This window comes from Festucalex cinctus, chromosome 9 (genome assembly GCF_051991245.1).
Source record: "Festucalex cinctus isolate MCC-2025b chromosome 9, RoL_Fcin_1.0, whole genome shotgun sequence".
Lineage (NCBI taxonomy): Eukaryota > Metazoa > Chordata > Actinopteri > Syngnathiformes > Syngnathidae > Festucalex > Festucalex cinctus.
The window spans coordinates 17,661,084-17,686,569 of record NC_135419.1 but is presented as its reverse complement, the minus strand read 5'-3'; the positions used below and the strand labels follow the sequence as shown (position 1 = coordinate 17,686,569).

The 25,486-nt window shown below is 38.5% G+C and overlaps 1 protein-coding gene across 1 annotated transcript in view; it reads right to left on the bottom strand.

The window, feature by feature from the left end:
- The window catches only part of slit3 (slit homolog 3 (Drosophila)), a 275,614-nt gene that overhangs the window by 130,788 nt on the left and 119,340 nt on the right, over window positions 1-25,486 (bottom strand). Inside the window, exon 5 of the mRNA XM_077532803.1 lies at window positions 22,003-22,074. Within this exon, the coding sequence (XP_077388929.1) occupies window positions 22,003-22,074 (72 nt within the window). The remainder of the gene's footprint in view (window positions 1-22,002; window positions 22,075-25,486) is intronic.

Here is a 25,486-nt window from a genome sequence, read left to right as displayed (position 1 = left end):
AACCTGGCAATATCCATCTGGTATACCTCTCCACAGTCATTTGGTCGGGAAAAGGTCGGGACGTTCTGTACAATAATTCGAGCTGACTGGACGATGCGACATTCTACACGTTTGTTTTAACCAATCACGGCCACAGGTGAAAATTTCGTGTTCGTTCTTGTCAAAGGGGGGGGAAAAGCACACACATCTTACCAGCTAGAAATGCACGAAGCGCCTCTCGCTGTTCAACATTCAACAAGGAAACGGTGAGTCATTCTGCGAGAACAGAATTAATTGTAGCGTCCGTTCGTCCATGTTAGGTTTGTTTGTTAGCTCCAGCGTCGGCGCTGGCTTCCTGGTTTCGTCACAGTTGCATGTCCCGCCCCCAAACACAATGTCACTCTGTGATATTTGTCGGAACGGCAGTTATCAGCGGGAGCGGTACAAGATGTATTCTCCGGAGTTTGTGAACTCACAAATACCGCGAGAATTCATCTTGCGAGAGCAAGGTTCACAACTATCAGTATTGTTGTGAAAATCTGCCAAAGTACAACTAATCCAAATTGATTTGTCTCTAAATACATTCAGGGACCTGGCCAAACCTCAAACAGCAAAAAATAAAAAATAAAATAAATCTGAGATCTCATTATGTTATAAATAAATAAATTAAAAAAACACCTTAAAAAAAGTTTCATTAGAATTCTGTTATTCTGAAAAAATGTGACTATACAAGGAATAAAAAAAAAAAGTTTCATTATAATTCTGTTATTCTGAAAAAATGTGACTATACAAGGAATTAAAAAAAATATATCTTAAATTAAAAGATAAATGCTGAAATCGATCCTGGCGCGACGACTTATAGAGCACCTCATCGTCCATGAATGTGTCACAGAGAAAAGGTGGAAAAGCAAAAGGGGGTAAAAAAAAAAAAAAAAAAAAAAAGTCACACTGACAGCTGGCGTAGCTTGCTTTAGAGTGCCTCATCGTCACGGTCTGGAAAAGCCCCGTAACATAAAAGTCTAGTCACTAGAGGCTTAAGCAAATATATTTTTGCAAAATATTTTTACTGTCTGTTACAGTATATCATCGCTGTCATGTGAAAAACACTTTTGTCCGTATTTGTCCTTTTTTTTTTTTTTTACGTTTATGGGATGAAACTGAATGCAGACATCCCAAAAACCTAAAAATGGACATAAGTGTTTCTCACAGGACACTGACAGCAATAGAATTTGGCACAAAGAGAATGAGAAAAATAAACATAACATATGTTGTTTTTCATTAGCTCATGCTATGAGCTAATAATAACAAATGAAAATGGAGGGAATCATCAGACGAACAAATAATCACGTAAAGGAAACAAACATACCTGACAAGTTGGCTCACTTATAGTGACACATTTTTTTCTCCCTTTGTTAAAGTCGCTTCCATGTGGCAAGCAGATGGGCACAAATCCTCAAATCTTTTTTTTTTTTTGCTCGTTTCCAAGCATTTTGTTCCCTCCTCACCTTGCGCTCAATGGACAACGTGTGCCACGAAAACAGCCCTCGCGGGGTGTGTGTGCGTGTGTGTGTGTGTGTGTGTGTGGTTGCCCCGTAATGTCTCGTTAGAGGGCATCCTGGCTTACAGGCATGTCGCCACGGCAACAGGTGGGCTGCCTTTTAACAGAGGATGGAGGGCATAAAAAACAAAACAAAAACTAAAGGTTGTCATTTGTGGATTTTGTTTTTAAGCTTTGTCTTCTTAGTGCATTATCTTGGTGCATAAGATTGATGATTTATTTATTTTTTGTTTGTTATTCTTCCAGTCAAGGGTAAATTATATCAGCATTCTCTAATCTTTATTGAGCCAAGGCACATTTTTTACATTCCAGAGAGCACCTTCATGCGAAATGCTCGCTGAACAGTGAACACAAAGCTATTGTTTGGTTATATGGATCGGTGTTAATTTTGACAATTATCCTCTCCCCAACAAAAATCAAAATTTTTCAGATTTTACTGGTTTTACGTTTTTCCGGTTATGCTTACTGGCATGACTAGGGTCATGCAAGGGATATGCTTAATGTCATGACTAGGATCATGCAAGGGTTATGTTTGGGTCATGACCGTGATGTCAAGTGTCTGTTTTGAACTGATGTAACCAGCATCTAGTTTTAACTGGTAAGGTGCTATGTGATGTCAGGAATCTTTAATCTCTTTATCTGGTCAACAGCCAATCAGATAATTCCATGTCAGTCCTGTTACCCACATGTCTAGCCACAACCAATCAGATTGATTCACTGTCTATATATAGCCTGTCTGAGGGTGTGTGTGTTTTTGACGGATTATTACCTCTGTTCCTCTGTGCACCTCTACAGTCCAAATTAGCTTAGCGTCTCGTGAGTCTCGATACATTCTTGTTGTTTCTTGTCTAGTCAAGTTTGTTCTACGCCTTTCAATGTTATGTGAATAAAGAGTTAAAATCTTATTTGTGTCTGCGTTTTTGGGATCCAACTCCAGAACATAACAATTTTCTAACCTTTGGTTGTATTAGTTTAACTTGCATTTGGTGGAAAGGATAAAATATTTTGTTTTTTTTACACGGGGATCGATAATACGTAGCGTGTGAAAGCGGGGTATGAATTCAAAGGGTTGTCCGAGTCCCAAATTCATTTAAAACGGGTATTAATTGCATTAATTGCAAAGCACCACATCAAATGAACGTAATCCCTGTACATCGTCATATATACATAAAGAATACGTTTTATATCTCTGAATCATCTCTGTTGCTTGGTTTGTTTGTCCATCAGTAGGATTAAACAAAGCCAACCTTGATGAATGTTTGCTGTATGGGCCAAACATCTGGCTAACATAGTTTTGAAAAAAAAAAGAAAAAAACAAAAGAAAACAACATTCAATGGCCGCAGTGAAGGTACACGCTCAACTTTTCGCGTGCACATTAGGACGATAAAACGTTTGGATTTACAACAATGTGCATTTTTCCACGTATGTGATGTGCATCCACTCGCCAGCTATTGCCAGTTAACACTTGGTGCCGATTTACTTTGGACCCAGATGGAAACAAAAAGAATACAAATTGGTGCCAACACGGGACTCGCAACATTTGCATCCCTCCAAAGGGCTGACAGAGAACGTCAAGGAGAGCGCCGTGTCGTGTAGCGTCAGGTCATGTAGTGCACAATATAGTTTCATGTATGCATGTCACGTTTTACGCAAAATGTAGCGGAATGATATCGTGTAATGCATCCAGACTCCAGAGTACAAAAACAGAAAAAAGTGAGATGTCAACAAAGGAGGTTTACAAGTTTGATGTACCTCGAAAAGCAGAAAACATCCACCACCGACTTGTACTGTACTTTTTATTTATTTTTAACACATGGAAGTAACATTACTTATTTTTATTAAAATATATTTGGTGTGGAGCATTTGGTAGCTACACCTCTGTACTTTACCAGTGTACTTAGTTGGCCCATTTAACTCTTTTATTGCCTTTATTGCATTGAAAAGAGATACAATGCTGTCATCTGCTGGCCATAGCTAGTGGGTGTTTTTGATTCCACAACCCATTGACCAGGCAACACTGCAATTAGATGTTGCACTTCTCATTGATAAAAAACAAAAAAAACAAAAAAAAAACAAAAAACAAAACATAGTTGACGTCATTTATCGTTTATGACGGCATACATCATAATTTTACTAATCGTTATTAAATGGGGTTTTTTTTTGGCTGTCAAAGAGTTAATTAAAAGGGTCGTAGTCACTGTGCTCTTTGGTGACGTGCACCGCACTACAGACAGACCAGAGGAAGCTAAAAAGAGAAATGTCTCAGGAGATTAGAAAGAAATTTACAGGATTTAAAGTGGAAGTCAACTATAAAATATCTTGACAATAATATGTTATATGTGGGCTCACTTGTCTAAACATAACATTCTGATTAACATTACATTTGTGGAATAAGAGGTATGAAGCAAAATCAAGAAATGTTTATCCATTTCAGGGGGCGGCCATTTTGCCACTTGTTGTTGACTGAAGATGACATCACAGTTGCTCAGGCCTCAGGTAACGACCAATCACAGCTCACCTGTTTTCTGAGGCTGCGCTGTGATTGGTTGTTACCCGAGATCTGAGCAACTGTGATGTCATCTTCAGTCGACAGTAAGTGTCAAAATGGCCGCCCCCAGAGATGGCTAAGAACGGCTGAATTTTGCTGCTTAACTCATATTCCACTAACACAATATTAACCAGAATACCATATTTAGATCAGTGGGGCTGCACAAAAAAATTGTTTTGGGTTGACTTCCGCTTTATCCAAGTTTTTATTTATTAAAATGTGGAGTTTGAATTTAATCCACTTTAAGTTGTTTCTTTAATATTTTTTTTTTTCTTTCATGAACAGCGGGTTACCAAAATATTTGTCCAAGTATACATATATTCCAGAATGATTCCGACATTTGGTGTCATGTGGACTACATTACAGATGGACCAGAGGAAGCTAATGATGATAATTATAATTAATAATTATAATAATGATGAGAGTTTTCTCAGGAGATTACCGTATTTTCCGCACTATAAGGCGCACCGCATTATAAGACACACTTTCAATGAATGACATGTTTTAAAACTTTTTCCATATATAAGGTGCTACAGTAGAGGCTGGGGTTACGTTATGCATCCATTAGATGGTGCTGCGCTAAAGGGAATGTCAACAAAACAGTCAGATAGGTCAGTCAAACTTTATTAATATACAAACCAGCTTTCTGACAACTCCATTCACTCCCAAAATGAATAAACAAATGTTTTGTTATTTTATCTGAGGTAAAGTATTAGTATTAGCTAGTGATCCAAGATGGCCGAATCTTCTGCGCATGCGCGTCACCGATCGTGCAGGGTCACCGATAGCGTCTTGACAGCGAGACCTGTTGCGGCTCAATATTGATCCATATATAAGGCGCACTGGATTATAAGGCGCATGGTCAGCTTTTCAAAAAATTGAAGGCTTTTATGTGCACCTTATAGTGCGGAAAATACGGTACAAAGAAAAATTTAGACAAAGATAAAGGCAGTAAGACCATCTCAAAACAGAGGATTGCTTCTGTGACTGTACAGTCGCACCCATTCCGAAATTTAAGATGAACCTGAAAACCTTTTGCCAGATTCAAGTTATTTCTTTGACCACTTTCAATAGCAGTCTACCAAAACTTGTTGTCCACGTGTGCATATACTCCAAGGTAATTACAAGGAGGGGGGGAAACTAGAGCGAGAAAAGTTACTGTCGATGTGACCGTGTGACGTGTCCATCACCATCACGCTCTTCAAAGTCTGGTTTGGTTTTGGGGGTGAGCAGGACCACCCCCGCTAAGCTCCCCCACACGCTCCTCTCAAGATGCGAATCACCTACTGAGAAACTCAGCACCTCTCATGAGGACTAACAACGTCTTATCAGATCAGTGGCCGAGCGAGCGTCTGGCGGGCAAGCGAGTCAGTCGCCTTGATCGCGTCGGCGACGCGTGGGATCACACGGCTCTCCGGAAAGCTCACGTCGGCAAGTTAGTTTTTCCGGGAAATGAGGAGTAAGTTGAAGACCGGCGTCGGAGGGCCACGTTCCTCCTCTCCTGATGCTTAAATGGTTTCATCATCTGCGATATGATTGAATTCCTCCGACAGCTTTGTTCGCCAAGCACCGTGATTAGCAGCGACATGATTGCTATCAGTCTGCGATGAGATGGTTCGGACTCCACGTCTGTGTGTGTGTGTTGGATGCTTGTCACAGGGCAAAAGACTGGGGGACCAAAATGTAATTTCTTTCCATATAATTAGTGTCTTTAATCATGTCTATGATGAAGCCTATTGGCAGACTGATTCAGTCCTTCCCTTTGCTACCATCTGCCGCACACGCACGCACGCACACACAATCTTGCTGCTCCATCTGCAACCACCGCAGACTGATGAAGGACCAAGTTTGCCCATCGATGATAAATTGGATCAACTTTAACACAGAGCAAAAGTGGAAGTTATTCGAGGAGCCCATTCGGACTATAATTGAGTAGGATTTGGTACAAAAACACAATTGATCAATTTCTATTCATTAGTAGGAAATTGAATTTGTTTACTTGGCAAATAAACGGAAATTCCATCACATGGCTCAAACGCCGGGCAAACTGTGTTGACATGTTTAAAACCCCAATATTGGCAATATTCCGGTTTTGAAAACCCATGCAAACACGCGCAAGAACCGGAATATGGTCTCGTTCGGGTTTTTTAAAACCCTTGAATACGTCGGTTCCTCCGATATATTTTCACATTATTTTGTGTCTCTACAGCGAAAACGCCACAGTTTGTGCGTATAGAAACATACAGTAAATACAAGTAGATAAGCGCTTCTGGCGTGTAACCCAGCGGAAATACTCAAGCCGGTGTAAACAAACATGACGCTAGCAGCAAAGAGCCACGCTTCTGGAGCGAGGAGGAAACAGACTACTTTATTTAGCATGGTGAGTGACAATTGAATGTATAGCAAGTTAAAAGCAGAAATGACGATATTTACGCTGCGCGCGTGTCACGGTCGAACGGAATATTCCGATCGAGCACAAATGAGCATGCAAACGGGAGTAACTCTGTCCGTCATGCGTGTAAACGCGTTTACCTTCACCCGAATACTGACTGCATGTAACCATAGAGTCAGTATTGTAGTCAAGACCATAACAACCAAGACCAAACTTTATTGAGACTAGTGGGTATCGAGGCCGAGACAAGGCCAACAAGTGTTGAAGTCTTTATTTTTTCCCGTCATCCGTCATATATGAAACTTGTTCTTTTTTTTTACAAGAAAGTGCACCGTAAACCTGAGCGTTACAATCAATCAAGTAGATTAGGTACACAAAACTCAAAATTTATAAAAAACAAAAAAACAGAACACTACTAGCTTAACTTTTTAAGTTGGTGTAACTTTGTAAACTAATAATGTTTTAATTATATTTAACTATACTAGTTTTGGGGTGTGGACAACTTAAAAACATAAATTTACTGTAACTTAATAAAATGTAGTTATTTAGTGGTTAAAATCTTGTTTCTATTATTTCAAAAAGTATAATATTTACAAATGAATTAATTACAATAAAATAATGTATGTAATGTAATATTTTATGTTTTGTGCATGTTTCACAATTTATTTTACTTGTTAATTTGCAATTTTATGTTAGCCTTATTTTACTCTGCAGGTGACCCTGTCAATGGAAATGTGTTCTCAGTTTCCTTACCTGGTTAAATAATAATTTGTTAGATTTTAAAAACATGCTCGTGGGACATCTGCCTCCCAGTGCAGAGGTTGTGAGATCGAATCCGACCTTCTGGCCTTCATGGGTGGAGTTTACATGTTCTCCACGTTCCTGCGCAAGTTTTCTGTGGGTACTCCAGTTTCCTCCCACATTCCGAAAAATATGCATGATAGGTTAATTGAACACTCTGAATTGTCCCTAGATTGTTTGTCTGTGTGCACCCTGCGCTCTAAAAACAGTTGGATCAAAAAATAACCCACATATGGGTCAAAAATAGATTGATCCTCTACTCATGTCTGTTTGGCCCAACATCGAGTCAAAATTGACCCATAAATTGGATCAGTCCATTTTTGATCCATAATTGGGTTACTTTTGACCCAAACGTTTTTAAAGTGTGCAGTTGGCTGGCAACCAGTTTAGGGTGTACCCTGCCGAAGACAGCTGGGATGGGCTCCAGCATTCCCACGACCCTCGTGAGGACATCGTGTACTTTACGGTTTGGACTTTTCTTAACATTTATAAGTTAGTAACTAAGAAAATTGAGTTGCTGTAAGACAGATTCTAAGTAACAATGTATCAAAAAAAAAAATTAATAAGTTGGGTGTCATCAAACTATTCAAGTTCTGGAAAATTAACTTATGAGTTGATCAACTCCAAAAAAGTGAGGCAACAACTAAAAAAATAAATCAAAATAATAAAAATTTGAGGCAACCAATTACCTCTTTTTTTTTTGGAGTTCTGCTAACTTATTCGGGTTAACAGTGTGATGCTAAAATTGTCATTTTCCTCCGCTCATTTCCCTTTTCAGAGTCCATGAACTTGCAGCTAATGTAAGCATCAGAGCTGTGCATGCTGCCCCGCCCCCGCCACATGCCAAGTCAGCACTTGGCTCTCGGGCCAAACGAGCCTCATCTGCAATAAAATCATCGGCGTGCACCCGCGTGTACGGCGCAACGGTTCAAAAGCGGAGGCCCCGTGCAAAAGCGCGTCCGTATCGCGGTGCGAGAAGCACGACCAAGCGGCTGGAACGTGATGAACGAGGATGAAAAGGAACATTCCGAGCAGGTCTTAATGGTCTTTTTTTTGGCTGCCATTTTTAACTGCTTGGGGGAGCTTTAATGCAGTGAATGCGTGCATGGCAGGGCAGGTATTGGCTTGCAAATAATGAGCTGGCATTTTTCAGTGTTACGCAGGATGAAGGAAAATGTGAAGTGATACTGGCTGGCTGGTGGCTTTTCTACAACTCACAATAAACGTGACAAGTCGAGCTCAAGTTTCAATCGGGCATCCCGGCAAAATTACTGGAGTTGTGGAAAATCTCGAAAGTTCGTGGATTTTTATTTAGTGCAATTTTGAATGCTTTTTTTTTTTTTGTTTTTACAGTAATGTACCTATTTTATCAAATTTATGAAGGTTTGAACATTGATAATGTTTAAACAAGAGATAAATGTGAGAAAATGTAAAAGCCTCAATGAGAAAAGTGTCTAAACTGTGTGGTGAGGGGTTTTAGAGCCTTCAAACATTTACAAGAAATGTAAAGCATGGCGTCAACTACTTCGTGGGTTTCACTTATCGCAGGTGTTTTTTGGAACCGAACCACAGTGGAAAACGAGGGACCACTGTATCCTGTCCAGGAGGGTGGGGACCTCTAAGACTGAACACAATCCATTATTGGAAAAGAGTCAACCTCAGATTTGTTTGTATTTAAAAAACACATTTACCAAATTTACTGACAAAAATAAAATATTCTGCTCCAGAGTCAAAATCAGCACGGTTCTTGCTTCAAATGAGTGGTCTCTTGAAAGGATATAATTTTAGACATCAAGTTTCAACCAGGTTGTTTGATGTCAGTCATGTCTAGAAGTGTCGAATAGAAAACTGTTTTAGATTAGCTACCTCCAAAGTGCAGATAGAGTAGAGAACAAAAAACTGCTTCATATTAGCTAATGTCTGCGATTGGCAGGCAACCAGTCCAGGGTGACCCCCGCCTACTGCCCAAAGCCAGCTGAGAGCTCCAGCAACCCCCGTAACCCTTGTGAGGAATAAGCGGTCAAGAAAATGGATGGATGGATATTAGCTAATGTAAAACAAACTCAGATTAGCTACATCCGAAGTGCCAAACAGAAACTGTTTAAATTACCCACAATTAAGATTGTCAAATAGCACATTTTTAGGGGTGCAGAACAGAAAAGAGTTTGAGATTAGCCACATCTAGAGTGTCGAAAGGAAAACTGTTTCAGATTACACGTCTAAAAACACACACAAGCTACCTTTACAGTGCCGAACAGAAAACTGCTTCATATTAGCTACATCCAGAGCACCAAATAGAAAACTGGTTGAGAGCAAAACTAGAAAAGAAAGCTTTTTGAGATGTGCAAAGTCTACGGCGCCAAATGGAAAACAGCTTCAGATTTGATGTCTAGACAGAGCACCAAACAGAAACAAAAAAAAATTGTCTGACATGCGACGAATAGAAAATTTGATTTAGGTTAGTTACAGTACGTTCAGAGCCCCAAATAGAAAACTGTTACATACAGAAATGTGAGGATATATCAATATCACGATAAATCATGATACTTTGTCTCCCGCTAGGTTATCGATACGTCTACGAAAGTATTGCGATATTTGTAGTTAATATACAGCCACTATAAACGGCTCCATTGTTCATGACTTATTGAGCAATTACTTGGCGGGCCAATAGGGGGAGCGCCTCATAAGAGTGGCGGGGAAATGGACGGAAGTCTTCAGGCAAAGAAGACTCATGAACTTAGTTAGGGCCCGAGCAGCGACCGCTGCGAGGTCCCTAATGTTCCTGAAGGAATTCTTATTAGGGCCCGAGCAGCGGCGGCACCGGCAGCTAGAGCGACGAAAAATTGTAGACATATGTAACAGCCCAGGATGTACAAAAAAGTCTCTTGGTGCCATGTGCTAAACCCAACAGGAAGTCCCCCAGGGGCCGGGCATCACATTTTGAGCTAAAAAACTCCTCTTTAACGAAGCATTCCCGGTTGTACGTTTCACCTAGCGCTATGATAATTTGCAGGAATACATAAGAGCCCACGATATACAAAAAAGTCTCTTGGAACCATGTGCTAAACCAAACAGGAAGTCCGCCATTTTGATTTATGATGGGATTTGTTGCCATTTTTTGTGGCCTTTTTCAGGGGTCATATTTTAACGAACCCCTCCTACAAAATTTATCCGACTGTCTTCAAACTTGGTGTGTTTCATCTTAAGATGTTTAAGATGCAAAGTAATCGAAAGTTTTTTATTTTGTCACACGCTATTGCCATAGCAATGCATTGTTTGCCAAGTGCTGCTTTTTTTTTTTATTTATACATGTGTGAAAACTCATGGAACTTTGCAAACACATCAGACTTGTCATGAACATGAATTTTTAGAGATTTATTGTGCAATTTGCAATAAATAGCGCCATCTAGACATTTTTATGAAGCATTTCCGATTGTATGATTATGCTAGACCTACAAAAAAGTATTATGTAGCCATTTGCCAAACCAAAGAGGAAGTTCGCTATTTTGATTTTATTTTGGGAATTATACATCATTTTTGGCCTTTTTCATTAAACTTTGCACAGACAAGGCATGGAAAAAACTAACATTTTAAATGGTCCTTGTTCCATGTAACAGTACCCCAACGTGCCAGTACCCTGACGTGCAAGTAACCCAACGTTGTGCTCAATAGCGCCCTCTGTGCATTTTTATGGAGCATTTCCAATTGTATGGTTCAAGCGATACACAACTAAAGATGACTTGACCTAGATTTGTGAAAACTGGGAGGCATACCTATTAGCTTCGCATTTTTGAGACACTAAACGTGAACGAAAACTCACCAAACTTTACACACACGTCAGGCCTGGCGAAAAATTAGATATTTTAAAGTCGCCATAGGTGATAACAGAAAAATGGCTCCATAGCGCCACCTACATAGGTTAAACGGATCCCTGTCCCGCTACGATTGTCCGACGGCTATGAAAATTGTGTGGCACCTGTTGCACATCCCGATGAACAAAAACCTCTTTGATGTGTGTACCCTAAAATAGACAGAAAGTGAGGTATGATCATCTGAATGTCCAATTTTGGCCCAGTTTTGCACATTTACATGGATCATACTATTGCCCGCTTCTCCTACACGGTTAACCCGATTGACTTCAAACTTGGGCTGTACCATCTCAACACCTGGGACAACATCATGGTAAAAATATATATCTTATCTTATATCTTATCATAACGTGAGTTTGCCAGAGGATCCCACCCCTAGTTACATATTAACTACATCTAGAGCGCTGCATAAAGAAACTGTGACATCCGCCACATCTCGAGCACCGAATAGAAATTTGCTTGAGATTATTCATGTCAAAAGTGCCAAAAAAAAACACAGCCACATCCCGAATAGCCTATCATATTGAAATTGTATCATTTATCAACGAGCACAGAATGTAATGTAAATTATGATGAGCATTATTTATGTCCTTTTGTACAATATATGAACTCTTACCCATGACATTGGGTAAATCCAATAATGTGAGCGCCACACAACAACGCAGGTGAGAAAGTTGCGCGTTTGTGTGCGCATTCCACTGTAAGGCGCCGCCATGGCCATAATTCAAACAAACGGCCGCCCTGCACTGCATTGTGGGTAGGGGAGCGTGAAGTGTGGCAGCGGGAGATAGCCCAGGATAATGTGGAGGAGGAGGAAGGTAAATAAGAACGAGCCGACCGACAGTTGTGTTGTTTGACGAAATGCCGTCTTGTGTTTTTTGGTTACACAGCCAAAAAGGTGCGCTTGTGCCGCAATGTCGAGCATGGCTGAACCCAGCAGGGAGGGGGAAAAGGAATTCAATTTGATCAAATGACAAAAAAAAATACATCGGAGGGAGAAGAGGCCAGGCAGATGGAAAACAAGGAACGCTATGAGAGCATGATGGTGCACTCGATAACGTGTGTGCTGAGGTGTCATGGGAGGTATATGAAAAAAAAAACACTGGCAGCATATCTGATGTGTCCGTGACCGCATGCATGCCTCGCTACCGGAGTGACTGCTGTTGTCATAAAATAGCTCTGGGTCATCAAGTTCACATCCGCAAGGAGCACAATGCTCAGTCTTGGAGTCCAAAACGCTTTAATAATAATAAAAGTAAACAATCACCAACATCAAAATAAATAAATATAATGAACTAGAGTAAGTGCAATTTCTGGACAAATTGCGTGGGAATGATGAAAGCTGAATGCTAATAGCTGATTTGAATGCATGTGGAATGGTTATGAAGTAAATTGAGAGATAAATTATGAAATTCTAACCTCCTTGTTACTGGACAATGCGCTTTACCAACTGTGCCACTGAGCAGTATCAGACACCTGGTAATGCTCATCATCATCATCATCATCATCATTTTCATTTATTTCAGTCAATAGTGTACAGTTGAACACAGGAGCAACAAGTCATACTGTAGTTTCATAATACAGTATGAACAAAAAATAAATAAATAAATAAATAAATAAATAAATAAATAAGAGAGGAAAATTTTATTCTGCCTGAAAGGGAGTGGGAAGAAGAAGATTTATTTAATCCCACCCCCATCTCTAATCTATGATGATAAATTATATGTATGGAAGTGGGCGTGGAAAGTGTACGTAGAAAAAGTTCAATGTCTGTCCCATTGAAAATGAATGGGGAAGAGTTCATATTAAATGTTATATTGCACATTACTGTAAGTAATGTGGAATCAGACAATATATACCCCCGGATGCGTGCATTTCTGAAGCTAGTTGAAATTTGAACAATGTAAATTTGAAGTATTATGTGGGAGTTGTTACACGGCAAAAAAGTGCAGAGAATAAAAATCACAATACTCACAATAACTAACTATAGTGGTGCCTTGAGATACAATTCATTGCGTGACCACGACTGTACCGTCATTTTATCTTTCCCCATCAAAATGAATGGAAATACCATGAAATTGTCCCAGTCTCACTTAAAAAAAATATTTCAGTAAGATCAATAACAAGATTATATTGCACTTATTAAAAACAAAATGAAGCCAAATGTAAAGAATTTAACAGGTTTTTATTCCTGCCTAATTTTTGCTTCAGTTCAAAGGACATTGTGATGCTTCTTTTGCTGTGTATACCTGGGGGCAGTATAGTACGGACAGATACATGGAGATAGAAGGAGATGGTTAAAACTACTCAGTAGACTGCAGTAATGTTTACGGGTCAACCAACATGGATTATTTATTTTTATTTTTTAGCGTGATTCCAATTATACAATACGGCAGACTCCAATTTGTAATAGGCCAAATATTTGTATTAATTGGCAATGAAGTAGTTAACAATAATATGTAAGATCAGTATCAACATGAGAAGACATTCAAGAAAAAAAATAATTATGCAGAAATAAACGTTCCACACAGTATAATTTGAAAAGTGGTTGATGCATAGCAAAAAGAGTGCAAAAACAATTGTCAGAACTTTTTATCTTGATTCAACTTGCGTTATGTTCGAGGTCACGCAGTGTATTCCCAAAGCATCTTCTCCAAACATATTTCAATGTTAAATGCGATATGCATTTGCATCAAGAGCAAAGCTTTGCTTGTGCTGAATGGAAATTGCAAAATGTTTTTAAAGCATAACAAGGTCAGTTTTAGCATTGATTTTAATATTCCTCACCATTATTATTTGAGGCCAACATATAAAAGTGGAAAATATGAATATCACGTACAACCGATTTGAGAAGAATTTCACTCATCGTAACAAATTAGGCTAATCAGCCCCCAAAGGAACAAGGTTGATTTTATGAGGCGGAAAAAAAAAAAGAAAAAAAAAGTAAAGAACAAAACAGTAAGTTGTGTTCTTGATTGACATTATTGGAAAATATATGAACTGAGAGGACGGTGTCAAATGAGTTACATTTTTGCATTCTGACCTCATCCATATCGTGTTGTAAGTATTTCGAAATGAATAGGATTCTTCCTCTGCTCTTTTTTTTTTGGAAGGGGGGCGGGGGGGGCGTTTTGGAAAAATGATGAAGAAATTAGTGAAATCTTGAATACAACTGGGATCAGTCACATATAGAGTGGCGAATAGAAAACTGTTTGAGATTAGCCTAATCTCGGACAACAAATAGAAAAGCGTTTTGAGTTTCGTCATGTCACAAGTGCAGATGAAAAATTTTCATTTCTAGAGCGCCGAATAGAACGTGCTTGTGATTAGTCATGTTTAGAGCGCTGAATAGAAAAAAAAAAATGCTTGCCATTAGCCACGTTTAGCGTGTTGAACAGAAAATCTCTCGTCAAACGTGCCAAATAGAACATGATTTAAGATTAGCCACATTTGGAGTGTTGAATCTAAAACTGCTATGTCTAGAGCACGGAATAGAAAACATCTTGAGATAAGTCACATCTAGAACATCAAAAAATTGCATTGTGACCAGAGTTCCAAATAGTTCGAGCCAAGCCATAACTTAGAATGGCAAATACAAAATTGAGATTAGCCAAAGATAGAGCAGTGAATACACAAGTGAGATCATTCAGAGTGTGGATGAGAAAACTGCTTGACATTATTAACTCATTCACTCACCGCCATTTTCACTGAAGCAGCCCCTTACACTCCCAGCTATTTTACTGGATTTTGCAAGGCCCACAGAATATTGTGTTCTTTTGCTATAAAAACATGGAACCTACCAAAAGATAGATTAAAGTTTCTTCTTTCATCAGGAGAAAAAAAGTATTTTCTATATGTTTTTGTTTTGCAACAATTAGCATTAGAATATAGCTAAGTTTCATCATTATCCACAAATCTGTTTAGAATTGTGGGGCAACAGACTGTTTTCATCGTGGCCCTGGTTGATCTGCTGCTACCTGCTGGCCGTTTTTATAATTACTACCAATGCTTCACCCGTTATTTGCAGTTCAGAGCCTGCATCAAAGTCTTCTGTATGCTTTAGCATAAAAAAACAAAACAAAAAAAAACACTAAAAACATTTAAAATAGAACATATTTATATGTTTTTGGGAGCAAATAAGTTGACGAGCACCCAATATAAAAACATCTCAAGACAGGATAGAAAACTGAAATCTGTCATGCCTCGAGCGCTGAATCGAAAACTATTTGAGATCAGCTACATCTCGTGCATTCATGAGAAAACTATTAGATTATCCACATCTAGAGGACCAAACACAAATCACAGCTCGAACGCTCAATCGAATACTAGCTAAGTAGAGAGCACCAAATAGAAAACTAAGATCTGTCACAACTCGCCTGACAAAAATAAAATCATTTCAGACATTTTGATCATGAAATCTTTGTCACTACAAAGCGTACCACGCGCCACGTTGCATTATCTTAACAAACATGTCTGCCAGGTCGTTGGCAGCTCCAGCAAAAGCAGCCCATTTGAGGGGGCTCCAAAGGGTTCGAGTGCAGTCAACAGAATCAAACGGCAACTCGGCCACCGGCCAGGATGGAGGGGGTAAAGCGAGAAAACGAGAGAGCGAGAGCCAGCGCACGTATTAGCGGGAAAGAAGTGGCGGCCGGTGCTACCCGCAGCCACAAACAAAGTGAGAAGGAGGAATGGGAGAAAAATCAATGCAGTGTCCACCAGGGACAGAATGTCATGGAAGGTTTTTTTTTTTGTTTTTTTTCCTCGCACTCGTGGCCATTTGTTGGCCTAATGGAGGACTGCAGCCTTTTTTATGGCCGCAGTCACCTTGGCTAATCGAGAATCCCGACGGAGGGCAATTGCAAGGGATGCCACAATCACATGCGAGTTTCTTTTTTTTTTAACAGATGAAAACATCATCGTATTAAAAGCAACAATAAGGAAGGAGCACATGCTGAAAAATATATATAATTTATTAGAATTTTAAATTACGGAAGTATATTGCATTCACTTGAAAAATGACTAAATTCTAGGGGGAGCTTTGTTCTTTTATATATTTTTTTTTTCAAGTCTGTTTTATCTGTCTGTGTGCCCTCCGATTGGCTGGCAACCAGTCCAGGGTGTCCCCCGCCTACTGCCCAGAGCCAGCTGAGATAGGCGCCAGCACCCCCCGCGACCCTTGTGAGGAATAAGCGGTCAAGAAAATGGATGGATGGATGTTTTATCTGATTTTTTTTCTGTCATCAAAATTATTCAGAAAAACAGGAGAAAAAAAGTCAGAAAGTAGAAAAAAACAAACAAAATAAAAACAAAATCCAAAAAGAACCTGGCGCTTTGCTTTTCTGAGCATATATATATATATATATATATATATATATATATATATATATATATATATATATATATATATATATATATATATATATATATATATACATATATATATAGTTTTTTTTTTTACCTCTGAACTCCAAGTGACTTGTTGCAGACTCGCTAATGGCGGACACTTTCCCACACACCAACGTCCCTTCAACTACATCACTTACAGGCTCAGTTAAGGTAAGTACTAAGTACTATATACAAACATGTCAATCGATCGGCATGATTTAAGCAAGCTAACAGTTAAGTTTCTCCAGAAGCGTAATGCACGCAGGAACGTGTCCGCCATTAGCGAATCCGCAACAAGTCACTTGACAAACTCTGACAAACAGAAGCTGGTGCTCTGTTTATCGGGGGGGCTCAATCTTTTTTTTTTTTTTTTAATAATTTCCCCCCATTTTTCTCTTTTTCTGAGTAACTTTTCCTCCTGCTTTTCTGAATATTTTTGTACCCATATTTTTTGGATTTTTTTTGGGGGGGCAGAAAAAAATGCAGTAAAAGAAAAGTATCAAATAAATAAAATACACAAAAAAAAACAAAGCTCCCCTCAGATAGTCAGAAAATAAGTTTTGTTTTTGTTTTTTTTTCAAGTGAATACATCACACTTCTGTGTACAGTATTGTTAAGCCATTTTAGTTGTCCTTTGAAGTTTTTTTTTTCTTAATTCAGGGAACGCTATGATTTATTTAAAATTTGTAATACGAATAAAAAGACAAATATAAATACTGTATATTAGGGGTGTGAATTGCCTAGCCTGACGATTCGATTCGTATCACAATTCACAGGTCACGATTCGATTCGATACCGCTTAATCCCGATACGAATTTATAAGTCGATTGTTGCGATTTTTTTTCATTCAAATTTAGAAAATACTAATCAGTAAGCTTGTAGAGTGTAAGATTTATATGAAAATGTATTATTTATTTATCTGAAATTTCAGTCTTATAGAGGTTGTAATCTGTTTCATGTTTGAACAGCATTAAAATAAAATATTAAGGCTTAATGTTCCGTTCATATAACATTCTTCCATGCTCAAGGTGTGAATCCTAACCCGAAGTCAGACGTTTTGTTGAATATTTTTCCATTAAAAATGGAAGTTTAAAAATCAATTCACACACACACAAAAAAAAAAAAAAGGCAATGATGATAAGACGTTGAATCGGTAAGACTACCGAATGAACAATTCTGAGCTCTTAAAAAAAAATAAAAAAATAAAAAAAAAAATGATTTTTTTTTTATTGAATCGATTCCAGAATCGCGCGATGTAGTATCGCGATATATCGCCGAATCGATTTTTTTTAACACCCCTACTGTATATTATATGTAAATATTTCTAGAGTGACATTAAAGGGATACTTGACTCATTAAAACAAATTTCACTCGTGAAAAGTTATTTTATCCAGAATGAATTTGATAACTTCATTATTATTCATGTACAATTAATACCTTTAAAAAGTAATTTTTCCACTTGCTGTCGACTGATGATGACATCACCTGTGCTGAGGAAGTTGGTAACGGCCAATCATGGCTCACCTGTTTTCTGGGTTTGGTCAGTAAACTGAGCCATGATTGGTTGTTACCAACTTCCTCAGCACAGGTGATGTCATCAGTCGACAGCAAGTGGAAAAATTCCTTTTTAAAGAAGTTATGACACTAATTATAGACAAAATATTCACTTTTTTCTGCTGAAAATGGCTCAATGAGTCAAGTTAAGTATCCCTTTAAATAATACAAAACATACTTTAATGTTGGCGATCCTGTCCGTGGGATCAAGCACACAAAACTCTCACACATACACATTGACAGGCACGCACAAGTTGTGTGTAGCCACTTTGGGGTCCATCCCCTATGAAAGTGGTGATACCCGGCGGAGCTTATGGCGTCCAATGTGGGGGAGAGGCGTCTCTTCTTCACAACTGCACAATGAAGCCTTTTATACATCTTAATCATCCAAAGAGAATCTGACGTTCTGTAGGCCGTCATAAATCTCCATTTGAATACAGTAGCAGGCGGATAATAAGCAGATGGAAGCCGATTTTTTTCCTGTTGCAAGCCCCCTTTGCTTAACACAACACTGGCGTCATTTTCCGATGACACAACAAGATAGAACAGCACATCCAACAAATGAAACTAATGAGGACGTGTCTTATGTCAGGTCAAAAAAAAAAAGAAAAAAAAAAAAGAGTGATGCACACAATCCCATTTGACCAAATGTCTTTGCTCCGACAAGTGCAATGAGGATTTATTGGCCGGCATGCTGCCATCCATTCTTATTTACATCCCTTCATCCTATTTAAATGCATCAATATTCGCTACATTTGATATATACACAGAAATATTGTCAAGGTCACATTTCTTCTATGGGCTTGTATAATCACAGCATCATCAAAGTCGTCATTTGGATGACAATATAGTCTTTCATCTGCATAAGATACATTTAGAACAAGGCTGTCAATTTATTTAAATCCAGATTTGCACAAGAACATTTTTCAGAACAATATAAACAACAATACTACTGCAGATTGACTGAGGAATCGTAACCGTCAAGCATGTATTTCCATATGTTTGTAGTATACTGCCCCCAGGTGGCTAAGAGACACACACCAGGAGGAGCAGGACAATGGCCACTGAATTAAAGTAATTCTATTTAAATTTGCCATTAAGCGTATGTTTTGTATAAAGTGCTCTTAGTATACAGATCTTCTTTTCCTCATTCAAAAACATGTTTTTTTTCATTTGGTCGGAACTGATTGGTGGCATTCCCATTCATTAGAATGGGAAAAGATGATTTGAGAAGAATTAAACTTGATCTCATAGCACCACTGCATGTACTTTTTGTGACATTTTATTTCATTTTTTAGTTTGATTTCAAACTGCTTTTTTTTCAAGTACTAATATCTTGGTTATATTTCCATGATGTTATGTCTATGAAGCAGGATTTTCTGCGATGATGGTGACCAAAATTAGGTTGTGTATTTGCGTAGGGACTGAGTCAGACTGCAAATTGCAAAAAATCCGCCAATAGTTGATGATACATTAAAATTACCGTAATTTCCGGACTAAAGAGTGCACCTGATTAAAAGCCGCACCCAGTACATTTCTAAAGGAAAAGGCATTTTGTACATACATCAGCCGCACCTGACTATAAGCCGCATGTGCCCACATTGAAACATGAGATATTTACAAAGAAAGACGGTACACAGAAAGAGTTTTCAAAGGTTTAATTAATAATATACCTTAACTTTTCTTTCCAAACAGTGCCTGTGACGCGGCAATAACACAGCAGCAATACGGTAGTAACACAGCACTAACAGGGCTGCTTAAAAATAACATACCAGTAAAAGTCACTGAGACTGAGACTTCTTGTATTTTCCATGATGAGGGTCTGTTCGTGCTCATTTTATTCATGCACAAAGTGCAAAGTTACATTAAACTTACGTCCTCCTCGACACATATATTCCACCTGTCTCACTCTTTACCTTTTCTGCTTGAGCACCCCTGGCGGCCGTTAAAAATAATGCATAAATTAGCCGCATCATTATATAAGCCGCAGGGTTGAAAACGTGTGACAAAAGTTGCGGCTTATAGTCCGGAAATTACGGTATCATGTTAAAAAAATTGTTTTAGAGTAGGGGCTACCGTGAATATGTCGGAATTGGGTAAAGAAAAAAGTTTCCATGAATAACGGGGTATAGGTTCAAACAAACAATTAAATTCACAAACAAATGTATGTGGCAGACTGCACACAAATAAGTTCGATTCCCAACCACTAGGCCACACGAGCCAGCTATTTGCTACCAGGTGACATAAGTTCCTGAAAGAAGTTTGATTTTGAAAATCGGGTTCAGTTGGTCACGGTAGAAAAACAACAACCCTTGATGGTGTTCTAGATTCAAAACAAGGTCCAACATCCAGAAATGGTGAGTTGCATTTCAATCGTTTTGTTTTCTATTTGTTTCCATGTCACAAGCTCACGCACGCACACACGCCTATTCCACTCAAGCGCCGACGATATTGTTTATTGCTAAAAGTGCCGATAACCCTCTCCACGTCAGGTGTGATCGATCAGTTGTTATTGATGAGCGGCATGGATTGGGCAGCCTATCGATCAACTATTGGTGATTAGGCTGTCATGAATAAAAGACAAGAGCCTATTGAGTTTTTAACTTTTTTTTTTTTGTTGAACGCAAGGAGCAAAACATCTTAAGATGAGGAGGAAAAGAGGATCAAGGTAAGAAGAAGAATACCAAGATGGTGATTAAGATCGAGGATGAGGAGGTGACCAAGTTGGTGACGGCCAACATGTTGATAAGAAACAACAAACTATGCAGAGCGAGAAAGGGTGTTGAAACGCTTTCACACATGCGACACTCGGATGACACCTGACAATACCTTATTGGGAATGCTCGGAAAAGATAGAAGCACTTTATTGTTTTAGCAATTTTAATATCCACTGTATGCCTGAATCATTTTGAAAAGTAATGTACCACAAGATTCAATGTAAAAGACGCCACCTCAAAATAAAATTAAAGAATTTTTTTTTTTTTCCTCTGTACTTGTGTATAATTTGTTCCCTGGTTTGATGTTGTCCTTTTATTATCTATATTATTTATTATCATTTATCTATATTATTTATTATCTATATTTTTTTCTTATTATTAGAGCGAATAAAGTGTATTTGAAAATCCAGGTTAAAAACTACACTTTTCCCATACCTTTGAGATTAAAGTATTTCAGAGTAATTTAAAAATCGTGTTCTGAAAACTTGTTTATTTAATGTACGCTCTAGTAGAAATTTTAGTACAGGTAAGCTATTACTTTATTTACTTTGAGTTCACATTTAATTCTAACTCTAAATGTTGCATTTTTTATGAGTATATATGTATTACATGTGCTATAATCAATTTTTTTTTCAAATATTTTTTCCTACTAGGTATTTTTTATTTATTTATTTATGATATATGTTATTTAATTTCTGGGAATTTTTTTGAACTGAGCGTTACTAATTGAATTTTACCGTAATTGTAATTGCGATATCACATATGATTACATGTATTTTTTTTTTTTTGCAAACAATTAAGTACTGAACAAGATTATAATATTGCGTGCACAGTTAAAGGATTTACGTCGGTAAAGGTTTGACATGCCAAAACAGATTATGTTCAACGTCAGAGGTTCTATTGCACCTTTATGATGTACAGCATGATGATTCCTGTCATGAAGAGTTGTTATAAAAGCTATACAAGAAATATTGAATCCCCCAAATCAATGTAGCGTTCATCTGAAGTGAAAATATTTGCATTGCCTTAAAAACACACTGGAGCCATTTTCCACGTTGCGAACGTCACATTTGATTGTTCGCACACATCAGGCTCGAAAAGTCGCACGTGTTTATCCTGGCCCGGCCGTCCACGAGTCGGCTTTTGTGAAATCATAAAAATGACAAGACAGGAAGTGGAGGGAATATTTGCTGCTTACAGGTTCTTGACGTTGGTGATTCCTCTGAAGGCTTTCCTCGGCACCGCCTGGATCTGGTTCTCGCTCAGGTCTCTGGTGGGGGAGAGAAAGGCGATGATGAGCTCCAATGATGAAGCGAACAACAAGCAGTCGGCAACACAAAGCCGACGGAACAAAGCAACAGATGGACGATACGACGTTTATGATGACATGCAAAGACGAACGACTCGATTGGATTTTGATCCTGGCATGTACGCGGGTGACTGTCCGTTCCGGGTTCAAAGCACACACATTCTGCCGCCATTTTTTATTTATTTATTTTTTTCAAAGCCCTCGCTCATTTTTATTTTCCACATTGACTTTGGCTCAGCGCTTCCGACTTATGACATACGTAATGACTATTGTCCACTCTATGAGCCAGAACATATGTGACATGACGCAAATTGGGCGGCCGTTTACTGCATCGGCGCGACGGCAGCCGGAGCACAATGAGATGAGACAAAAAGGAGAAAAGAAATGCTTTACGTGAGCTAATTGTCATGTTACTGTGGTAGGACCTCGGAAAATATACTTTTTATACTGTCCGCTATTACCATCCTACATAAATGGTAAGAACAATGGCCGTTTCTGGCATGTGCAGTCTCACAGGGCAGCATTGGCATTTGTAAATTTTAGCTAATAAACATGTTTTATTATTAACCCATTCACGACCAGCCATTTTCACTGAAGCAACCTCCATCGCTACGAGGCCCACAGACTATTGTGTTCTATTGCTATAAAAACATGAAACCTGCCAAAAGAAAGATTAGAGTCAGGAAAAAAATGGTATTGTTTTGCAGCAATTAGCATTAGAATATAGCTAAGTTTCATCATTATTCACAAATCTGTTTAAAACAGTGGGGGAAAAGAGCTTTTCGCAACATGGCCCTGATTGATCTCTAATACTCTGCAGCCACCTGCTGGACATTTTTGTAATAACTACCATTGCTTCAAGCATTCTCTTCAGTTCACAGGCTGCATCAAAGCCTTCTGTATGCTCTATCATTAAAAAAAAAATACAGAAGCAAGTACGTCTTTGGGAGCAAATGAGTTAATATATTTTTTTGTTGTGTTTTCTCATAGTGAAATTGTAGTTCAGTTAGTGTTAAGTGAGGAGTCGAACCTGTAGCTCCCTGTGTGATTTCTGGATTACGATGCGTGCCACAAAAAAATAAAAATAAAAAAATAAAAATTCTGAAAAAGTTCAAAGTAAACTTCTCACCAATCTGATTAACTGGATTGGGATCAGACAATATTTAGCATTTTATGCAAAATAATGTCAATTTGCCCGATCAATCAATGACATATATCATTGATCAGCTCCATGAAATAAGACTGTAAATGTTATATTTTATTTAATGTTTATCAGCATTTTTTGAAGATTTTTGTGGGCCAGGTGGCGACTGTTGCGTAAATATAAAGTTTTTTTTTTTTTAAATAGCTATATTTCTCCATCTTCTGATTGTATTAAGTGATCAATATTTTTTTAACCCGATCACTGATCAGTAATCGGCTGAGAAATCTTCATTATGTAAAGTGAAGTTCAAACCAAGACTACAAAGCAGACACACGATGACATTGTTATCAAACGGGAATAGGAAGTAAATGTTATGGTTAAAATGAGTATGGTTAAACATTTAGCAATTGAATTGAAACATATAAACGTGCATATTATATGTATTGAAATAAAAATCAAGCATCCATTCGATTTCAATTGGGCTTGTAAAAATTGGAAAACCATTTCATATAGCTGTAGAAAAATGTGGTAATTCAAAGCTTTCAAAAAAACGTTGGAATACGTTGAAAAATGTTTAAAAAAACAACCTTGAATGCTTTAGTCATTTTGTTTTCCTTTCACCCTCTCCAAGACACCAACAAGTGTGGCTGTCTCAGAACATGCATCTTGAACCCTTATTTTACTGTCATATTTTTATGGTTTTAATGTTATTGTTTTATCATTCTTCGTGTGCGTTATATGTCCAGTTGTTCAATTTTTATGCACAATTGTGGTTGTTTTTTAACTGCTCTCTCAATAAATAAAACTTGTGTAACTGTCGTACTACATGTTAATGGCTGAGCTGCGTTTGGGAAAGAATTCGGGTTTGATTTAACATTTTTTGGCCATGGTTTTTGGATGTTTCCCTCTGTCTGCTTCTTTTGTTTGCCGCTTCCCACTTGGCTGATGCGGAATGCGAATGAATGTGCGGTGCATCAAAGTCTGGAGCGCGTCGGTCGGTAGACGCGCTCGCGCAGGCGGCATGGAGGAGCTTTTGACAAGCTGGAATGGAATCGTGTTGTTTTTAATGTCTAGCTCGCACACGCTCGTTCTGTTTGTTTTTGACTCGGCTGATTTACAGAAAGGCGCTTGCTTTTTCTTTCTTGTCGCACCACCTGACATTTTGATCGAGTAAATAGAAACATACATTCCGTCGCTTTCTATTATCCGTCATGCGGGAATTGTTTTATCTGCTTTGCTAACTGTATGCACATATCTATCATGGGTGTTTTTCTTTTGTTTGTTTGTTTCTGTCATTTGCATCCCGCTGTGGAATAAAAGACTATGAGAAAGACTTCCTTTGTTTTGAATCCATCATTTTTGGGTAAAATCTCATTTGTCAAAGGAAGTAATGATTATAGGGGCTGTTTTAATGAAGCTTGAGGAGTAGCTACGCCAAAAAAGCCCTTCAAAATTCACGGAACTGAAGCTGGAGTCAAACAGTTTTGAACGCGCTACAACGATTGATTTTGAGCTGTTTTGGGAGGGGGGGCAGGGGGGTCCAATGCGACTGCTTTTTTCATCCCAATCTCCTTCAAATGTTCAGATGGCATGGCCCCATGCCGAGAACCGGATCGATCCGGAATGATGGACGATCCGAGATTGCTGGGGACGACAAAACTGTCTTTTGGGGATGCAGACATTTTCCCGACTTTGCACCAACAACTGCAGCAAAACAAATTGATAATTTGGGATGCATGGATGCAACTCCCCCCCCCCCCCCCCTTTTTTTCGGCCCCCAGACCAAATACAAGTCATTACTTTTGTGTACTTGCCAAAACCGAGTAGTGAGTACCAATATTTTTCCTGTACTAGATGATTCAGGGCCATTTGTGTAGTTTCAGACTGTAGCATATGTTTTATTTGTTAGCCCGTCAATGGCGTTTTGTATTACATGTTAGCATTAAGCTATTGGAGACAAAGCTGTGGGCTTGTTAGGCTAATTTCAACACCTGTAATACTCTTTAGTGTTACTTCTACTAGAGTCTTAGACACTCAGGGAAGAAAGAATATTATGGTACATGTATGACATGTTTGAGTGGCGTTAAAAGATAATAGCATCTTCAGGAATTCCGCAACACTTGGATGTGTAGCGTGTGTCCTTGTGTAAACAGCAGCAGTCCCCCTCTCATCTCACGGTGACTCCTAGCAGCCGACCTTTGAGCTCAGAGAAGGCCATCTGCAACAAGA